This window comes from Xyrauchen texanus, chromosome 49 (assembly GCF_025860055.1).
Source record: "Xyrauchen texanus isolate HMW12.3.18 chromosome 49, RBS_HiC_50CHRs, whole genome shotgun sequence".
Lineage (NCBI taxonomy): Eukaryota > Metazoa > Chordata > Actinopteri > Cypriniformes > Catostomidae > Xyrauchen > Xyrauchen texanus.
In genome coordinates, this window is record NC_068324.1 from 5754303 (window position 1) to 5777114 (window position 22812).

A 22812-nucleotide genomic window follows, 5' to 3' on the forward strand; every position below is an offset into this window, starting at 1 on the left:
ATTAGTCACTTTAATTCTGAATCTGTTATTACTTAATAAACAGTTAAAGAAGACGTGGCAAAGGTTAATATAACGTTGTCTCTTCTCTGTTGTTGAACGTTACCATCAATACATTACTCACTTTGCTTTAGATGTGGGTGTAGTCCGAGAATTACCAGAGAAATCTAAAAACGGCAATAGATGTCATGATTTTCGCTGAATAATAAATTACATTTCGGGTTGTTTCTTCTGTATCATATGCCTTAAGAAGATTTAAATTATAATGCACAAGTTAAAAGCTTTAAAAATGTCTCTTTTTGTGTTCTGAAGACGAGAGAAAGTCATACGGATTTGAAAACAACTTGAGGGTGTGTAAATGGTGACAGAATTTTCCTTTAAGACTAGGCACATTTATTAACCAGCTAAACAGGGTCCTATTGCCTTTAAGAGACTGTCCACACACACATGCACGCACACACACACACACACACACACACACACACACACACACACACACACACACACACACACACACACACATACTGTTTTAATTCAGATGTCTGTGAGTGGCATATGAATTTAGAGTGGATGACTGGGAAAGATTCTGAGAGAATGTCAAATCTCACAGATCAAGGGAAGACGTTTCTCCGCCGTAGAAGCACTTAAGACATTTTGCATTACAAAGCCTGAAGTACAACCACAAAATAAACACTCATGCAAAATCTTTTCTACATACCAGGTACCACTGCTGAGGGAATTTTGGATCTGTTGGTTCAATGTGAATGTCTCTCTTGTCTCTTCGCTTGGCAATCTGCTGCTCAGCCCAAATCACCTGCAAATACACACAAGCATTTAATGCTACACACCTATATCCTTGTAAATCACACTCATGGCTGTCTTCACATTTACATGGCTGTCCTTACTCTAAAAATATCAAAATTTCACACTTATATGCACTGGTCTATTCAATCTGCTGTGTTATATAGCGGTTCATTTAGCTGAGTATGTGAGTGTGTTTGTGCATGTATGATTGAGTTTGTGTGAATATATGTGTGCATTAGATTTGTTGAAATTAAATAATGGCAGATGCTATTGCACTCTGGTGCAAATAATGGTATATGCTTGTTACACCCCAGCGCAAATAGTGGCAGATGTTCTTTGCACCACAACCCTGGTGCAAACAGTGTCAAATACTATTTGCACCCATATTTAAATACTAACATACAGTATGGGTATCACTGCAGTGTGTTTATTGTTTATTTAGAGTCCCACAGACACACTACATTAACCCCTAAACCTAACCTTAAACTTAAAAAATAACCTTGGTTTTACTACAGTAACCATGATTTCATCATGGTATTTTTTGTACATATACAGTAATCACAAAATTAACAATGGTTACTATATTACCACAACATTTCTGTAGAACACCAGGGTTAATTGCATTAAAACTATGGTTTCTGCCAAAAACATGGTTACTACGATATTACTATGGTACTACAGTGATGAATTGTACACAAAAGCGATGCCGAGCTGCAGGAACAAATGCGATCAACAGACCCCACCTCCAGATCAAACCCTTCTCTGCACTACCTGACATTCACCTTGACCAAATCACTGCAATGAAATCAACATTTATATTCATTTTTATCTATTATTTAAAATAGTATTAAAGGAAATATAATTAAGAGTGGAAACAGGAAATTGGATGTGAAAAAAAAGTGGGACAAAACGTGGATTCAAACCACAGTCACTAGGGAAACACTACACTTTCACACTTTCACACAATGTCTTTACACCCTATGCCACTGCAGCGACATCTATTGTCTAGTCTGTCATACATTTCTGTGGTTCCACTAGACTATTAGGGTGCAAATAACTGCACTATGTTGCAGATACTATTTACACCAGGGTGCAAATAGACACTGTTTGATCTAATCACAATTATTTGATAAAACAGTGATCATTATGCATGTTAAATTCAAATCTCATATTGCCTTTCAAATAAGGGAATTGTAACAAACACTAGAATGTGATGTACCATGAAATGTACACTTTATATCTCCAAATGGGCAGTCCAAATAAATGCAGAAATCTCAGAAAGTGCACTGAGTGCGGTTCATCCACAGTCCTGTTTGCTTAAATGTGCATTGTAAACGCAAAATGCTCCATAACAATATATATGTATTGTAACGCTTTACACAAAGGAAGAGAAGAGAACCCTGGGTCTGTATTAAAAAGCATTTTTACTGTCAAAACACTGTCATTCCCTCATGCAAAACAAAGGCTTGACTTTTTAAACACATAAAAAAGCGCAATAAAAATCGTATAATTACATTACACAAATACAATATTATAGTGAACTTTGTACCAAAAAGCATCAACCTATCACAACTGAAGTGTTAAAGAAAAACATTTAGACAGATACATATATAAAAAATTTAAATATTTCATCATTTAAAGTATTAATGGACATTTTTTTAATATTTAGAATATTATTCATTTGTATGTATGTTGTGTCTCTTTCTCATTTGTGAGTCACTTTGGATAAAATGTCTACGACTAAATGTAAGCGTCTCTTAAAACCTGGTTACTGTCTCTCTAAGACGAGCGCATCTCCTCACATTGAACACATGGTAGTCCTGTGCAGTTTTTGAGAGATGAAGATACAATGGCATGATGTAATACTATCAAGTAGGATATTATTTTGTTTTGTGACAAAGAAGATATTAAATATATTTCTTATCATAGACCTAGGCTACACATTGTCCTGGATTTCACTGAGTATTACCATTTATTGGGACTGCCAAATGTAATAGGATTATTTGATTAAACAATGCTGTAAAATGAAATGTATAATGCATTTCAACTACTTCCTTTTATTTGACATTAAAACTGTTTTCCTGTTATGATATCAAAAACTTGAATTGTACTTTTGCTTCTTTCTTAAGAGATAGATTAAGGCTGAATGCATTACATTATAAAAGGAAATAAAAGCTATGAAGCACATTTCTGCAAATAAAAAATTGAGAGTCCTATTAATTTAGTTGACTCCAAAATATGATTATGATTAAGAACCTGCTGAAATATGGCATTGTATCTTATGGTTATTAAAAACTTGCAGCTATCTGTTTTTAAGCAACGAAATATCCTCACCTTTGACAAACAAATTACAGTATGATGCACCCAGATGTTATACACAACCCAAAATGGGTTTTAGTCAGAATATGAAGATGAAATATGAAGAATTAGTTTACTGCATTACTGTTTTTGTCTAGTTGGCAGGGCAGAACAGGGATTTTCTTTCTTACAGTGCTTGTCGTAATGTTGTGTGGTGTTTGGAGTGAATGGAACTGTTGTTTATATTGAAATGTTCACTCACCTGACTTTATCAAGCCCACTTCACGGGTGCGCTTCAGTGGTTGCATTCACGTGAATATGAAATGCTGCACAACGTATAGTGCACGTACAAGCCATATTTCATTTCTGATGACTGTACGCACAGTTCTGTGAGTCCACTTAATTACCTGCCATTTCTTGACACTGCTTCTGTTCCCGCTCTATTTTAAACCAACTAGGTTCTGTCTGGTAGTATTAAATGCTGACCTCTGACTTTGGAGCTGGGCAATCATAGTGAAGATTTTGGGGTGGGACCATGCATGGCCAATGGAGCGAACTTTCAGATGGCACTTATTTAAAGGTCACTGAAGTACATATACATTTAAAAAAAATATATATATTAAATCACTAATCACTAAATCACTCTCTACTTTTCAAATAAGCTATAGTTTTTGTAATGCAAAAATAAATGAATATAACTACATAACTACTTTTCTAAGTGATCTGACTTATGAATTTCGACTGCTGTATGATAAAACTAGCAAAAGCCTCCCATTGATTTATATTGAAGGAGAAACCTGAGCCATATTAATTGACTAGAATCTTGGTTGAACTAGGAGTTGGGCTGATCTTTTGACTTCTGCCAGTAAGCAAAAACCTAGCAATCACCCACAACACCCTATCAACCATATAGCAATGTGCTACAAACCAGAGTTGGGTTTGAGTTCACCTTACTCAAGTCCGAGTCTTTAAACAATCGAATCCGAGTACAAAAAAGGTTGAGTCAGACTCAGGACCAAGTCCATAACAGGCTGAGTCCGAGTCTGAATTAATCTATTCATGAATCTGAATTTGTGAAAATGAAATTATAACCGTAAACTCAACATCAATATTTTAAGCTTATCTTAAGCTTTACAACTAAGAAAAACTATTTGTCAATATAAATGCAACAAAGACACTTCTGTTGCATTTCATATTCACATGTTATGATTTAGTATCCTGCTGAACAGACTTCAAATTGGTTTCAGAGTAAAAGCATATGCTTTAGGTGTATGAAAACAAAACTGTCCTTCAACACACTTCTTACTGTGTTCTGTTGACTTTTTCAATTATTTGTTGATTTTTCCCCTCCACTCAAACACAATAAAGAAAGAGAAAGTTGTGTTAGTCATTACAATCAGAGTTATTATTATTTCACATTTTTATTTAGTATTTTCTAATTAATTTTCAATGTGTCCTTTCAACTTAGTTTAGTTTTATCTAAAATTATGGGTGAAATACATGTAATGTAATTAATTAAATACATTTAATGTGTTTAATACATTTAATAAATGGTAATATTAAAACATTTAATAATGCCCATAAAATTGAATAGAAAATAAAAACAGAAAAGATCAGATGCCATTATTTTTATTCTACTACACTTCACACTTTTCAGTCCTCTTGCTGTGTCCAGGTGTAGCCTAGTTACCTAAAGTTAAGATCACATTTTTTTTATGACAAACTCTCCTTGAGCTGACGTGTTGTTCATTTCATGTTATATTTCGTATGGATAATAGGTGAATAGAGACTTCTCCCCTCACTTGGTTCTTCATTGTATTTTCCAACTTTGCTGCGATTGAAACACAAGTGCTACACTACAAAGCTGTACAATTTCCATAGTTTATTTCATCCGCCATATTAGTTTAAATATCCCTGATCCCTAGCATATTTGATTTTGTCTCGATAGTCAAATTTTTAGTAAGTAATAGCTTTGCGTAGTAAAGTGAGTCTGATAAAACATTTGTTCTATTTCATAATTTGCAGAGTTGGGAAACATACTTTCAAAAGTGTTCTTATGTTATTGATGTTTCTGGATGAGAGTGGCAGAGCATGAGTGGCGATCTTTTTCATGCAATACAGCACACTCGCAGGCGAGATAGAAAGAGAGAAAGTACTTTGAAAGAGTGTGTACTGCTGCTCTGAGCCAGAATAATCACACGTAAGGAAATACATGCGTGAAAACTGATGTTCAGTATCAAATACACAGACTGTATGATAGTACTAACTGTAGAGAGCACATCATTACGAAGACAAAGCCAGATCCCGGACATTTAGAGGCAATTTTGAAATCCCGGTCGGATGCTTTATTCAGGTCTGAAAAAGACAACATGTCCGGGAAAAAGAGGATGTATGGTCACCCTATGATATGGTATTTGTTTGCTTGTTTGTTTGTCATTGCATCACAAATGCCATGAACTCGGCTGGACTCGGGAAAAAATCCAGAGTCCTAAAGGCTTGAGCCCCAGTCAAGTCAGAGAAAAAATGCATCCGAGCTTGTCCATGTCCATTAAAATTGTGACTCGTGACTTGGATTTGAGTCTAAACTCTAACTCTACTACAAACCTCTCAGAGCACCCTAGTATTGTGATGGCATGGATTTGTGGTGCAGGCTCTCATAACATAGTCTTCTGCTGAAAGACGAGAGATTCACACGATCACCACACACACAAACACTCAGAATCCTTTGAGTGAATTGTCCTTTATGTCCTTGTTTTGCAGTAATGCAGACACCAGGCTAAATTTATCACAAAAACGGCAAATGTAGAGCAAGGTCAGGGCAGAGTTGGAGGAATACATTTTCCTGTTCCTTTCAGGTCTTGCTGCCCTTCGTTCGACGGAAAACTTCTCCACACTTGAGTGTGACTTTGTGAGTGAATTAAATTCTAGCAAGTGAGCAAGGGGAGGGAAGAGACGTACCTGCATTAAATTTAGCATTTATTTGGTTAGGGAACCTCGCTCCGGGGAATGCGCTTACGAGTGACTGCCTTCCGAAATCTACCTCATTAGCATAAACCAAGCTGACCCCAGAATGCAGAGCAGGTTGTGAATGTGTTTGTTGTGTATATTTATAGTATGTGTGAGGCTTACGCCAACTCTGGCAACTAGAACGTCTGACCCAATGCAACAGAAACAGGCTCAGAGCGGAATGCTGATGCTGTTAGCCTTGCATAAATAGAGGCCAACGCACAAGGGAGAAATAATCCAGCTTGTACCTCTCTCACTGCCTCTCTTTCATTATCTTCTGTCATGAATCTGTGTTTAGAATCATCTGGTCTCTTTCATTGGCGTCTGGTGGGCAGGGGGGTCTGGGAGGGCATCGGTATTAGTCCTGTAGTTGATCTCCGGAGAGTGCAGTGAAGCTGCAACTAGCGGCTGAAGCTTCAGTGAGTGAAGATTAGAGGCTTGTCAGTGGGCGATCTATGGAAGCCTGCAGCCAACGGCCCAGATATGCAGTTGCACAGGAAGACTTTGCTGCTCTCAGATAACTTATCAGCAGAGCCAGGGTCTTAAACTTCAGTAACACCATACACTCACACATTCTCCCCTCTTCTCCTTTAATTTTCTCTCATTCATTCTCCTCTATTTTAAATTCCTTGTCTTGTCTGCCTCTTGTTTCTTCTCGTTTAATCTCCTCCATTCTCTCATCTCCTTTCGTCTCATCTCTTCTTGCCTCCTCATCACTGGTCTCGCCTCCTCCCCTCTCATCTCATTCTCCTTTCTTTTGATTTTCTTGTCTCGTCTTCTTCTCATATCAACTCCTCCCCTCTTGTTTTTTCTCATCTATTTCTTTCTCCTCTGTTCTCTCCTCATATCATCTCTCTTCTTGTCTCCTCTGTTCTCTACTTGCCCCATCTCCTAATCTTTTTTCCTCCCTTTCCTCTTGTCTTGTCTTATCTCCTCTCTTCTCATCTCTTTATCTAGTCTCCTCCCATCTCATCTTATCTCCCCTATGTGAGTTGTGTGTACAGTTGTTTTTGTATGTGTGACTTTGCATATGGTTTGTCTTTACCTGTGGCTCGGCGTGTAGTCGGACATGAACCCCACGATGACTGGACAAAGATCTCTTCACCACACCCCTGTGCTGGAAATGATAGTAGTCTCCAAACACCTGTGGACACACACACACACACACACACACACACACACACACACACACACACACACACACACACACAGAGAAAGGTTATATATTAGAGTGCTATTCCAAAGGAGCCCTATCCTACCCGCTGCACAAGGTCATTTGATCTAACACTCCAGAGGGAAATAATCATTACCTCCAGCACCTGCACACAAGACCTGACCATCTCTCTCTCCGACACACACACACACACACACACACACACACACACACACACACACACACACACACACACACACCTTCTGCAAAGGTACAGCCCCATCAATTTTCTCTTCAATCCCAATACAATATCCAAGACTGATACAGCATCACCAAAAACAAAAAAACACACACATACCCCCTGAAGAGAGATTCCCACAGAGAGAGAAATTCTGTGGAAATGATCAAAGGTGGCTTTATTTAACAACACACAACATATACTGAAGTATTTCTGTGGAATTAAAGGAACTTTGCTTTTAAAGTTCAGTTTAACATCTTGTTTTGTTTTTCATCTAAGAAAAAAAAAGCAATACAGGGTTGAAACGAAATTTGTGAAATCAGTTTTGGGCAAATTATCCCTTTAAGTTAAAAAGGGAATAGAGATGAAAAGTGAGAGAGATCTGAGCATCTCTTTTTTCATTAATTTCATTCAGGAAATTTGTGATTTTGTTGCTCTATAAACCAGCACATAAAAAGCATACATTTCATTGCATCTGGACTGCCACACACCATATACTGATGATAGGGTAGATACGGCGCTCTGCTGGGCAGCTCGTAACACTGTGTACTTTAAGCTTGTGTGAGTGTGAACTTGAAGAGGATCATGGCTCTATCATTACTCATCTTGTCTTATTCCCAGAAGAACACAGAAAGAAAGTTCTACTCACACAAATACCCATGCACACACACTTCTTTCAAAACTGTTTCACGCAGATGACGTCAATGAAGAAGTGCTTTACCGAACGGATTCTGCTCTACACTCAAGCGCCACCTTCCTCTAAAAAGACATTCATTTATCAAAAAGCTTCCCTGCTGGGCTTTTTCCCCCCTGACAATTCACTACAGACAGTCTTTCTCTTTTCCTTTGACTGTCTATCTGACTCTTATGTCCTTTTTCTGTCTCCTCGTGATCAATAACATGCCCTCTGATGCCGGCATCTACTTGTCTCGGTGAAACTACAGGTGTCCCGGGGATCACACAGGAACAGAAAGGCTTTCCTAGATCAGCACGCATCTCTTTGGTGTGTTCTGAACTCTCAAAGAAAAAAAAAACAATCACAAATTAGATCTCTATAATACCTCAATTGTTTTAAAATCAAATGACTATGTTTATCAGATTTTTCTCTTGAGCAAAAGATCCCGTTTCCACCTGGTATTAAGATGCATTTTTGGTGATCAGATCGCATGTTGTCAACACTAAATACAGGTCTAAATGTGGTCTAAAATGCATCTGAATGCATCACATTGGATGTGTAAATGCTGATCCGTCCTGTATGCGTCCCGACAGCATCAAAGCACCTCCCCTCACCTGTCAATCAACCGCTGTGCTAAAAAAAAAGAGTTTAAACTTTGCCTAAACATGGTTAGGAACAGTTTAAAAGGAAATAACTGTCTGATCATAAAAATAAAAAAGTGGATATATACATATGTACAGTACACATGTGTAAGAACTTCACAGATCTTCTTCAGTGTGTCTCACCTGACCACATGTGATCAAAGACCCAAGTCATTTCACATATGTCTGCCTGAGAGTACCAGAAGAGATCTCAACAATGTGACAAGCTGTGCTCTGATTTGTCAAGATACTAAAGTCTGCAATCTAGAGTCAGTAAGAATGCAAATATCTCTCATTAGATTCTTCCAAGATTCAACCTATTCTATCCACATGAATTTGTACAGTATACCGACCTATGTTTGATGTGCTACTACTAAATACAGCACCACAGCAAAAGACAACATATTAGTTGTGAGTTTGTAGTCTGAATTGAATGTGATGAGATAAAAAGACTGGGCACTAAGGAATAATGCAAAGGCAATAAATAGACAACATGTGTGCGTGGTCTTTGCTGGCTCTATGCAGAAAGAAACATGAAGCGCAACCTTTGTAGTCTGATTCACAAAGAAATTGCTCTTATGAGCCAGTTTTCTAATGAATCAGTCAAAAAGACAAAACATTCATGAGTTATTGTTTTGAATCAATGTTCTTATGTTTAATAAAACTGGATGAAGCACAACCCATGAAACAGAATGCTGGTGTCTTCAATCATATTTTTAAGCTTTTTAAGAAGCTTTTTAAATTGACAGCCTCTTAAAAAGTGGCCCTCAAGTGTTAGATACTGGAAAAACAGCAAGACACTACGTTTTTTCCAACAACAATTTTAACATTCTTACATTTTAACCCTCTGGGGTCGATGGACGCGCTGGCACGTCACAAATGAACTGAAACTCCGCGAATTCTTATCACTCAAACATGAAACATATGTCTAAAGAAAGCTTAAAATGTCTACTTTTAAATAAAATAATTCAAATTAAAAACAAATATTGTCCTGCAATACAATCTGTTTGAAACAAAGCGATGTACAATTTTTACTAGGCTATCTAATTATCTGTAATGTGATCCCACCCACCAGCAGAGCGCGCCAGTCATACGCTAATGTGCTGATATATACATGCCCCCGACTCTAAGGTTTAATGTAAACACAACACAACTCAACTTTTCTGCATGTTTGTTAAGATACACAGGCGACTGTGAGGTTTGATTTAAACACATTTCATTAATTTTTCTGCGCGTTTGCAACGATACACAGACGAGAAAGCTCCAGGATATTATGGTAGAGTTAACATTTTCCTCAGAAGAAGAGCGGGACTCCGATGAACGTTTGAAGCAGGTATTTAAATTGTATGCTGTATAATATAAATATGATATGTAATATGATATAATATTATATGAATGTTTAGATTATATTTTAAATAGCGTTTATGCTGCCTCATTATCATCAACAAAGCTTGTGCTTGCAAATATCTATTCAGGTTAAATTAGTAAAATACACTTTAAATATGCCCATATTAGAAAATCAGCATATTATAATGATTTCTGAAGGATCATGTGACACTGAACACTGCAGTAATGATGCTGAAAATTCAGCTTTGATCACAAATTGCATTTTACAATATATTTAAATAGAAAACTGTTCTTTTAAATTGTAAAAAGAGTTCACAATATCAATGTTTTTACTGTATTTTAAATCAAATAAATCCAGTCTTGGTGAGCATAAGAGACTTCTTTTAACGGTAGTGTAGGTCTAAAATTAAGTAAAGTCTTTATGTAAAGAAAATATATAGTCAGATTACTTCTTTTAACTTAAAACTTGATTTGGATCATTAAGTCTCCTCACATTCATTCTCTATCCCTCATTGATAGTCCCAGGGGAGGGTCTTTGTCTCTCATGTGTGAATTACAATGAATTACAATGAATATTCGTGATCATTCACGCCTCCTCGCATATTACCTTTCAACACTAAAAGTGTCTTACAAAAGTTAAATTACTATATTGTTTTGTATGAATGAGAGATCAGGATGGTTTTCACATCATTTTGTAGCAAAGAATCTAGGCTACAAGGACCAGTTCTCAAAAGTCTTGTGGACAAATGCTTAGTATGTGTTATATGACCTTATTTCAGTGACTTAAAAATTTTGTTTTTTAAAAAAAACCACACAAACCTGTACATACATGTTGCTCACATATTATTGTAGCCCAGTTTGTGCTGAATACAGTGTTATCATACATTAGCCATTAATATGTTTTTAATCAACTGAAAAAATCACAAATGTCAAGGCATGTCAAAACTTCTCCAGGGCCCAAAATACCCTCAGACCCCAGAGGGTTAACATTCATACATGAAAGAGCAATAGAAGCTCCTTTGGGATCTGTGTCGACGTGGATGTGGTCTGCAGGAGTCTGCCAGCATGTTGTGAACTAGAATGGTGTTTATGACTCCAGAGGCTAAGATCAGCTTTTACTGTTCAAATCACATCACACTGTATGTGCTGTCTGATGAGTCACAGAACTCACACACTACCTTGTTTCATCTCTCTCTTTTTCACTCTCATTGTATGCTCTTTGAATCTTGCATATTCTGTCACTTTCACCCACACACAAGTGTAAAATGAATACTGTGTGAGCACATGTGTGAGTGTATACTTGCATATAAGTGTGTGTGAGAGAGAGACAGGAATAGGCTAGAAGAGATGAGAGACAAATATTGATCTTAAGAAGAAGTGAAAGCGAACATCATTACTCTCTTTGGCCTGATGCGTGTGAGTGTATAATTCATAAACTTAAGGGCCTGAGATCTGAGAGATTCACTCACTGCTTTCTGTGCCAATTCTACCGGACATGACACATACGGAGAGACTTTGACATTATTAGTCTAAAGATGTTGAGGATTGGGCTGGGCGATACAGCTAAAAAATGTATCACGGTATAATGTTTCATATCATTCGGCATAGATAATTATTGATAAATAATTACCTTTTTTAAACAAACACCAGTAGAAAAAAGGTTTGAATTGAACCACTGTATTTGTAATTTACCCATTCTATTAATGCAAACAAAAAATTATTTTTGTTTTAACAGTCAAAAACAAAATAACATTTAAACAAATATCTTCTTTCTTATATCTTATATGAAGCTTAAATACATAAGTGTTAAAGAAACAATTGAACTTAATAAATAAAATGCTACAATCGTTTGGAGGATTTCTCATAAGGCACGTCACATGGCGAAGTGCAACCGAACCCCACAGCAACACAACTTGTTATTGGCTGTTTGCTTGTCACTCATAGCACGCTCCTTTATCAAGCCATATGATAGGCTGTTTATGATCCAGGGACGGCGCATGCTTGAGGGTTGTTCATGAAAACAAACTTCATGTCTATTTACATTTGAATGCATTTAAATGAAACTATCGAGCATTATAATGAAAATGTTTTATATCGTTATCGATAAAGGTGTACCGTCGATAAATACTGATACCGTTTTATCGCCCAGCCCTAGTTGAGGACGCTTTAATTGGGTAGTTTGCTAACAAAGCACAGTAGATTTGGTCTACAAAAAGTAAGGTTCACACACACACACACACACACACACACACACACACACACACACACGCACACACGCACACACACAAACACACTGATGCGGCTACCTTACAAGGACTCTCCATAGACGTAATGATTTTTATACTGTATGAACTATAGATTCTATCACCTAACCCTGACACAACACCTAAACCTAACCCTCACGAAAAACTTTTTGCATTTTTACTTTAAAAAACAAAACATCATTTAGTATGTTCTTTAAGCTATTTGAATTATGGGGACACTAGAAATGTCCTCATAAACCACATTTATAGCATAATACCCTCGTAATTACCAAATTGTAACCTATAAAAAAATGTCCTCGTTGTTTTGTAATGTACTACATTAACTACTGTATCTGTAACACTTGTGTAGGTAAATTACATCTGTTATAACAGAGAGCAACAGAACCCACCCACTTTTTTGGCCTTGGTTATGGAAGTATTCCCATTTATTTTGTCAAGGAATCTCAACAAGTCCATTATAAAAGAGTTCTAAGCCAAGAACCAAACAAGCCAGCTCCATACATTTCTACACCAATACCACAACGATTTTTAATAGGCCAATTTTTGCAGTTTATAGTTTCCATAAATGGTTTGTGTCAGTCCAGTCAGCCCAACTGAAAATACACCTACAACTGAGCACAAAGAGACAGGAACTCATTAAAAAGACAGCAAGAAACATTTGTTTACATAGCACAAAAAGAAAGCGAGAGAGAGAGAGAGAGAGAGAGAGAGAGAGAGAGAGAGAGAGAGAGAGGAGCGAGAGAGAGAGAGCGCGAAACAACACATATCTAACCACAACCACTACAACAAAGAACAATCCAGACAGTACAGTTAACAAAAACTGTAAGGAGTTACTGTGTCTCTGTCGAGGCCTGGGTCTGTATATGCTTCATGGTAGGATCCGAGGGGACTCTTAAGTTTGATTCAGATATTGCTCAGCTCTTGGGGCTAGTGTAGTGACTATGGACCCCTCCTACACACGTGCATTTACTGTCAGACCACAGTCTTCCTTATCAGACCACTGTTAAATGAATCTGTTCCTAAATAAATTCAACACCATAGAACAAACCAAGAGCCCAGCAATCTGTTCAAACTATAAAATACAAATAAAACCCAACATACAAATGGTCCCCAAAATGTGAGTCTGTATTCCTTAGTACAATTAGCTCCAAAGTAATGTTCAACCTAATCAATAGATTTCAAATAACAGTTTATGGCTTACAAGATTAATGTAAATATTGCAACAAATAAATTATATTTATCAAAGTTGTTCAATCAAAGCAAACCTACTCCGTACAAACAAGAAAACGAAACTAACAACTTGGGATATTGATAATGGAAATCATCAACAACGAATTTCATTATTGATTAGTTGGATATTTATGGCAAGTATGTAGAAGCTCTGGCAGTGACGTCACTGTACAGCCTATTTTCTGTTTTATAATGTATACATGTGATGAATTCAAAATCAGGCACATATTTCGCGAAACTGTTTTTACCAAATGCGAGTCTCCGTTAAAATTAACTGAGCGAGCGAGCGTGTGTGCATCCATTTCAATCAAACCAATCGCAATGGAGAAAGAGCTTGCAATCAATTTGATTAAACTCATGGAAAACCATACCGCACTTTCAATTTAAAGGTAATAAATTATGCAGCTTTCATGGATGTCACGCTGATGTCTCCGAGTTCAAAGTGTACAGTTTAAAGTGTTTTAGATCGTCATATATAATAATGTTAAGGGTCCTGATATTTGATCCTCCTGATAATACCAAATGTAATGTCTGATTCCACCAGTAAATTTAATCCATGTCAAGCATTATTTTACTAGATACACATATTTTTGAAAATAATAGTTTAGAAAATTTTAACTATATTAAAACCTACAATATTCATTTAATATGTATGTAATCAGTGACAGGGTACAAGCATATGTATCTAACATAATTATGAATTTTTCAGCTAGGCAGAATTATTAATATTTCTTTTCTGGTGTCACCATTGCCCTCTGCTGGGCTGATTTTTAGTCCCATTCCATCCCTGATTAATCATTTTACTCTTTAATGAACAGTACTTTTTGTTCTGCAAAGTTTTACAAGTAAATTAAAGGAACAGTTTTGCATATGTACCGAAATTAATAATAATAATAATAATAATAATATATTCAAACATAACGTTTCATGATTCAGGCTTTGTTCAAAGTTTTGTGAGGGTACAGAATTGAATTCAGTACTGTAAATCGAACCAAATCATTACGACCCTTTATCATTTCAGTTTTTAAAAAATCATATTTTAATAAGATACAAGAAATAAAATTTATTTTTTATCTGATTAATCGGAGAAATAATCGAAGATTAATCGATTATCAAAACAATCGTTGGTTGCAGCCCTACAAAATACAATACGACACAAAAAGCAACATATGCACAAGTAAAATTACAACAGATGTCCAACCTAATAGTATTTTACCTATGCAATAAACTTGAATCTCCAAGAGAGAGGGGAGGAGAGGTTGTTGTCAAATGGTAGTTATAATGTGTTACACAGAATGCGCACAGTAGTCAAATAAATAAAAGCATCCATTGTCATAATTTTACATCAGGGGTGCTTACACTTACACTGTGAATGAGAATACATTTACATTATGTAATTGCAGCAAGATCTACCATGCACAATATATACATTTATGACAATACCAAAATTGCAGTGGACTTTAGGGAAATGTGATGATTTTTTATACCAGTTTTTATACCACAACAAATTGTATTATATTAATTTTATTATATAATACTTTAAATTCTCAAGTAATTATTCAAGAACAGTCAGTATTAAAATAACAATAGAAAAAAATAAAAAATACTATAATAAAAATGCAAATTAAGGAAACATTGCTTTTTAACAGCTTTCAGAATCAAGTTTTCAAGTAAACATTCATAAAGTATTCGACATCAAACTATTACTGCTCCTCCCTGAATGATTATATTATACTAGAGTTAGTTTTATACTACAAAATTTATAGTATATATTAGTTTTCATGTTTTCATTTTAATGGTTATTTGATTAACACTATGGACACACTAGACAACAGCAGGTCTATTATTAGATCACAAAAAGTCCTACTTACAAATCTGCTTTACTCCCCACTGTTTACATTCACTTTAGACATAATTGACTGTGTTTATATGAACATTTCACCAGGACAGGCATTTTGAGGGAATTTTGAAATGTATTTGACCTTTCAGGTGTGTATCCGCATTAGCGCTAGCGTTCACAGAGCACACGCGCATGTAAAGCCCGCACACGCATACGCCATCCACGTGTCAGTCAAACAATGCGCAGCTACTAGAGTGCTAGCGAATTACAAAATGATGCGCTCTCGATCATTTTAAACTGCAGAATAAGAATATGAACTTTGATAGACAAGTTAACCAGGGTGTTAAAGCTAGTTTTTATCAATTGCGAGCCTTGGCAAAAATGTAATCTTTTCTCTTGTTTGAGAATTTTGAAAGGGTCATTCATGCTTTCATTTCCTCTAGGCTTGATTACTGCAACTCTCTATACCTGGGAATTAGCCATTCTTCTTTAAGTCACCTTCAGATGGTTCAAAACGCAGCTGCTAGAGTTTTAACAGAGTCTTGCGGGAACATATTACCCATATTTTACGGTCTTTGCATTGGTTGCCTGTTCTCTATAGAATTGATTTTAAAGTGCTCATATTATTTTTTAAGTATAGAAACGGTTTAACACCCTCATATCTCTCTGACCACCCAGTGAGAGATCTCAGGTCCGCCGATCAAAGCCTTTTGGTGGTTCCAAAATCAAAGTTAAAGTCTTGGGGCGATCGAGCATTTGCAGTAGCATCTCCCAAAAGTTGGAACAGCCTACCAAGTCAAATTAGAACTGCCTCCACACTGCCTATTTTTTTATCTAAACTAAAAAAAAAAAATATTTGATTTGGCCAACAATTTATGACTTGATGCTTCACTGTATTTGCTCTGTTTTTGTATTATGTGTGACTTTGTGCTGATTGTATCTGATGGTAATTTATGTTTTATTGTACAGCACATTGGTCAATGGTAGTTGTTTTTAATAGTGTTCTATTAATAATAAATTGATTGAACCTACTGATTGTAATAAGTGGCACAGCCCTAGGCTATTTCACAAATAATGCTTTTTTTAATCCCCTTTTCTCCCAATTCCCACTTCTTACGAGGTCCTCGAGGTGGAGGGGTTACTCATCTCAATCCGGGTGGTGGAGGACAAGTCTCAGTTGCCTCCGCTTCTGAGACAGTCAATCCACGCATCTTATCACGTGGCTCGCTGTGCATGACACCGCGGAGACTCTGCATGTGGAGGCTCATGCTACTATCCGCGCACAACTTACCACACACCCCACTGAGAGCGAGAACCACTAATCGTGACCAAGAGGAGGTAACCCATTTGACTCTACCCTCCCTAACAACTGGGCCAATTTGGTTGCTTAGTAAACGTGGCTGGATTCACTCAGCACACCCTGTATTTGAACTCACGCTTCCAGGGGTTGTAGTCAGCGTCAATACTCGCAGAGCTACCAGGTCCCTATCACAAATCATGTTAAAATTAATCAGGCTACTTGTCCGGTCCAAGGAAATTTCTCCAGAAAATCTCACACCTGACCAGAAAAATCTATTGGAATCTACAATAAGAAATAACCAAAACCCTTTAGACAATCAGATTTGCAGAGAAGAATTGACAGATGCACTTAAGAAATTAAAACCCAGAAAGGCATGTGGTTTAGACAACATTAGAACAGAAATGCTGAAGTACAGCCCTGCACTAATGCAGAAGACCTTGTTAAAATGGTTCAATCTGGTTCAGCAAACTTTTCTGATACTTGGAGTATGGCCTTAATTCACCCATTATATAATAGTTGAGACAAATTCGACCCCAATAACTACTGAGGTATTTGTGTGAACAATTATCTGGGGAAGATTTTCTGTTGTATCCTGAACACAGGGATACAGACCTTCCTTACCAATTACAATGTCTTGAGTAAGAGTCAGACTGGATACCAACCAAACCACAGCACCACAGAACACATTCACACACTACACACAATAGTCAACCAGCACGTTCATCAAAAAGGTTTTATTGATATTAAGTATTTGATTCCATTTGGCACAATGGTATATTTTATAAAATTATACAATCTAGCATTGGGGGTAAAATGTACAACACAATAAAATCTATGAATTTGAACAATAGTTGCAGAGTTAAAATTGGCGATAAAGAAAATAATTATTTACTCAAGGGCGTGGAGTGAGACTTTTACATTAATGAGTTAGAAGTGCTACTGGAACAATCAGCAACACTTGGTCTTGTGCTAAATAATTCTGAAGTTAAATTCCTTCTCTATGCAGATGATCTGGTGCTGCTGTCAGCTACTGCACAACTGGACCCAGGGGCAGACTGGCCATAGTGATAACAGGGACTTTTCTCGGTGGGCCGGCTGTGAATTCTGTAGAAACCTTCTAAGAGTTCAGAGAAGAACCCCTACTAATGCATGCCGGGCCGAACTAGGCAGATTCCCCTAACACACTGCAACATGAAGCCCTTAAAACCCAAGAGTTGAAGCCTAAAACAAGTCCACTTGGTCACTGCTGAACAAAACCAAATCAGGATGAACCAAATCATAAAAGAAAGCAAAAATTCATTTTTGTACCATTGAGTAAATGAAAGTAAAAACCAAAGCAAATTTGAATGTCATAGGGCCCTACACAGAAAGTATAATCTGGCATAATATCTCCACACTGTAAGAGATCCAAAACAGAGAGGGATCCTCAAAAATACAGGCTCAGTGATCACAGTCTGGCCATAGAAAAAGGCAGACACCAACAAACATGGCTTCCAAAGGAAGAACGAGTCTGTGCTCACTGTGACATGGGTGAGGTCGAGACAGAGACACGCTTTCTCCTTCACTGTGAGAAATTTACAGAGGTGAGAGAGAAATACTTTGAAAAGCTCTCAAACCTCATGCCACAGTTTTCACAGATCAAATGCAGGTGTTACTGGTGGAGGACAATTATGCTTCAGTTGCAGCAAATTGTTATTGTTATTATAGTTTTTTTTTTACTATTATTATTCATTACCTGGCACCTTATTTTAATTATATTTTTATTGGTATTTGTTACTTATTTGTTGTGTATTAATGCTTTTGCAATATTGTATGTAAACACAATCATGCCAATAAAGTACTTGCAAAAAATAAGAGAGAAAGAGAGAGAGAGAGAGAGAGAGAGAGAAGAGAGAGAGAGATCAAGAGGAAAAAGCAAAAAGACTAATTAGTTTTACTGCAACATTTCTTGAACTGAATTTCAAATTCTCTGTCTAGTTTGTAAAGCACTCTGCATACACAAGCATTCTTTTTATTTTTTGTAGAATTATTCTTTTTTTAAACTGTTTAAAATTCACGTTTGTGAAGTCGGTTGAGATGCTTTCATTGAATTAGGCCACTGATTTTATTGATATAACCAGCACCAGAGCACTTGCAAAATGAGAACCACGTCACATCTGAAAAATATGTGGCAGCTATTGATCATGTGACTCACCGCCATCATCAGTGCAATTGCATAATTGGTTTGCGTAATACCACAAATAAATACAAATCAATATTTCATGATTGCATTGCAGTGAATGATATAGAATAGATTTATGTTAGATGCAGGGACTTCTGGGAAATGATCAAAACAGCATTTGCTTCCCCACCAAGCTCAAAAGTAAGTGATGGAGCAATTGACATTGAGCTATTGATGTTCTACAACTAAATTAAATTCAGAGGAGGGTGGCACAACTTAGGAATACAAAAATGGAGAAGACATTATCGTCGATCAATAGAAATCTTATCAGACATCCTTCTCAAAGCCCCTGTTGGCCTGGGTGCGGGTCGAAGATGGATTTTGGCAGTGTGTCAGTGGTTTTCTTTTTTACGACACCAAATTGCGTTACTACCTAATGTTCAAGGGGAATGTTTTCATATCATCCAACCAATCATAATATTAAGTTTGCTTTGAGAAAACTATTCATCTCAATCCTTTGACAGTTCTTCTGGCATCATCTCTCCCCTACTTCTTTCCATAGTGTTTGAGAAGGGTTCGAATATATTGCCATTTGCAATAATAAACAAAATAAAATAGTGTATATTGTAAATATTTGATATATTTCGTCTAGCCCTGGGCTGGAGTGGTAATTTAAGTCCAAGTCTACTGCCAATCCTTTCCACCCTTTTCCACACCCCTCATACTTTAGTCGACCATATGGGAAACACGTGAAATGCATTTCATCAAGCAGAAAGGCAGCAGCAGTTCTAAGAAAATAATTTTATGTGCACAAGGTTTTTATTGATCATGGATGGATTTGTGGGCAAGAGTATATATGTGTGTGTGTGTGTGTATGAATGTGTTTAAAGTTATTGTGAATATCCAAAGAAAGCACACACCACAGCATTAACACAATGAAGATGACATTTATGTTTAGTAACTGAGATACATACACAAACACACATGTACATGTTTGTGCATGTGTGTGAGACAACCAGAAATAACACAGTGGCGTAAACTGTGGCAGCTAACTTCATCAAGAGGATCCGTATGGATAAATCTCAAGTTTTAAACCTCCCAGTGGGCTGAAGAATATGTTCACTAAATTAGTATACGCTGCATATTTCTCCAGTCTGATGATGCATGGAATACTGTATGAATCTGCTGGCAGTGCTTCTTGGGTTTTTCCATCTAATCAATGAAACACTCTATCTGTTACACACACAGATCTGAGAGCTATTCTATAGTATCTGACAGAGGTGACAGAGTGGAATTTATTTTTAAAATCCACAGTCACAGAGGCAAGCATGACCTTAACTGGGATGAGAGAGAATTTTATTCAATCTTTTTCAACCATAAAGCTTTTCTTTTATAATATTTAATTTCTCAGAGAAAATAAACAGAGAAAGAAGGGAAATTAAAGCTGATAAGTGTGTTGTAGTCCAGGCATTTACACTTTACTTACAAAGTATTTCAATGATGGCGCTCTTTAAAAATGAAATATTGGAGATCTGGAACATTATTATTATTACCCTTTTTCTCCCAATTTGTAATGCCCAATTCCCACTAATAAGTAGGTCCTCGTGGTGGCGCAGTTACTCACCTCAATCTGGGTGGCGGAAGGACAAGTCTCAGTTGCCTCTGCTTCTGAGACAGTCAATCTGCACATCTTATCATGTGGCTCGTTGTGCATGACACTGCTGAGACTCACAGCATGTGGAGGTTTCCCATGTGACTCTACCCTCCCTAGCAACCAGGCCAATTTGGTTGCTTAGAAGAATTGGCTGGAGTCACTCAGCACGCCCTGTTTTGGAACTCGCGACTCCAGCCGTGGTAGTCAGCGTCAATATTCACTGAGCTACACAGGCCCCTCTGGAACATTACTATTAAAAAGGAATGTACATCCTAAACAATTTTATTATTTATATTTTTTAAATAACATTCATTGCAATAACTCTGTTGTGAATGTACTGTATAATTATTATATATAATTAAATATTCCAGGTTCAATAAAAGTTTAGCTCATTTGACAGCATTGTGGCATAATGTTTAACACATAAATACATTTTGACTTGTCCTTCATTTAAAAAAACCAAACAAACAAACAAACAAACAAAACCTCTGTGAGTAACTTACAATGGCGCTCTTTTTTTTCCTTTGTCCCTCTCTCTCTCTCTCGCTCTCTCCGTTTTTGACACAAACAGAACCTAACCCTTACTTTTCTTCTGTATAGTCCATATCAATGAATTAGGCCAGTCACGATAACTGCTTTTGTAGGATGATATATTGTCCCAGAAATAATTGTGACAAACCATATAATTGTCATTTTAAGACCATTTTATGCTGCTGATATAATGATAATATAATAGCATAATACACCCTTTCAAAGAGCATTTTTTCTCCCGAATTTGGAATGCCCAATTCCCAGAGCGCTCCAAAGTCCTCGTGGTGGCATAGTGACTCGTTAGAGGCCCGCGCTATTCTCCGTGGCATCCATGCACAACTTACCATGTGCCCCACTGAGAGAGAGAACCACTAATAGTGACCATGAGGAGGTTACCCCATGTGACTCTACCAGGCCAATTTGGTTGCTTAGGAAACCTGGCTGGAGTCACACAGCATGCCCTGGATTCAAACTTGCGACTGCAGGGGTGGTAGTCAGCATCAATACTCGCTGAGCTACCCAGGCCCCAGAACTTTTAATTCTTAAGAATATTCAGACAATGGAATCAAAATGACAAAAAATACAAAATTAATTATTTAAATCAGGAAGGCCCATCTCCATCTTCAACTGCAGTTTTTGTACCCAGCTTGGAAAACTGGATGAGATTGTTATGTTTTAGATGAGCTTTTAGGTTAGTTGTATTGCCACTTTACGTTGCCAAATAAAAAAAAAAAGTCGGCATACCGACTCGTTTACGTTAATGGACTCTCCTCTCTCATTCGGCTTAATGCTAAAATGTTCCCACACCGGAGCTGTGGAATGTTGCTTTGAAACCAAGTCCATTTGGACTTATTCTTTCAAACTTTCTGGCTGGAATTATGCAGTCATCAGGAAAATACCTATAACAGGGCTCAACATTCAGCATCGTCATGTGCTGTAAAACCGTTACTTGTCCGGAGACAACAAAAAAAAGAAAGCCTCCATCGTCATCATTTACAATCTGATAGGGATTAAGAACACAGTGCAGAAAGACAGTAAATCATTACTAACCCTCAAGCCTGTATGAATTTCTTCCTTCTGAGGAACACAAAATTAGATTTTTGGTAGAATTTTAGTCACAGTCACTATTCACTGTCACTGCATCTTTTTTTTCCTTCATAAAATAAAAGTGAATTGAGACTGAAACTAACATTCTCACTAACATTCTCACTAACATCATCTTTTGAGTAATGCAAAAACACCTATACATCAGTCAGAGTGGTTACGGAATTAATCTTATGCAGATGTACAAATTATGAATGTCCAAATCAAAATGAAATAAGAACTGCTAAAGTCTCACAAGCATGATGTACAATATGATTCTCTCGAACTGTTACTGTGTTTATGTAATGATGTACTGTGCAGGTACACAAATGAGTTTTGTTGTAGACAGTGGAATAATATAATAAAATAATAATCACAATTATTGTTGGTTTAGAATTTTTATTTAAAATATGGTTAGGATCAATTATTGTATTACATTTATGCCTTTAAAAAGTACGCAAACATGCCTTTCACAAGAATGGTATTAAATGTACAGTATTTCCGATTTGTTATATCTGCTCCGAAGACATTTGAAATTATTTCATAATTTAGCTACAGGCTGGTGAGGGCAGAAAGTGCAATAAGAATG

The 22812-nt window shown here is 36.8% G+C and overlaps 1 protein-coding gene across 4 annotated transcripts in view; it reads right to left on the bottom strand.

The window, feature by feature from the left end:
- Nucleotides 1–22812, bottom strand: part of LOC127640590 (furin-like) — a 102283-nt gene that overhangs the window by 41703 nt on the left and 37768 nt on the right. For all 4 annotated transcript variants that reach the window (XM_052123227.1, XM_052123229.1, XM_052123226.1 and 1 more), the window contains exons 3-4: nucleotides 7151–7249; nucleotides 716–811 (exon numbers count right to left, since the gene is read on the bottom strand). In XM_052123227.1, the coding sequence (XP_051979187.1) occupies nucleotides 716–811; nucleotides 7151–7249 (195 nt within the window). The remainder of the gene's footprint in view (nucleotides 1–715; nucleotides 812–7150; nucleotides 7250–22812) is intronic.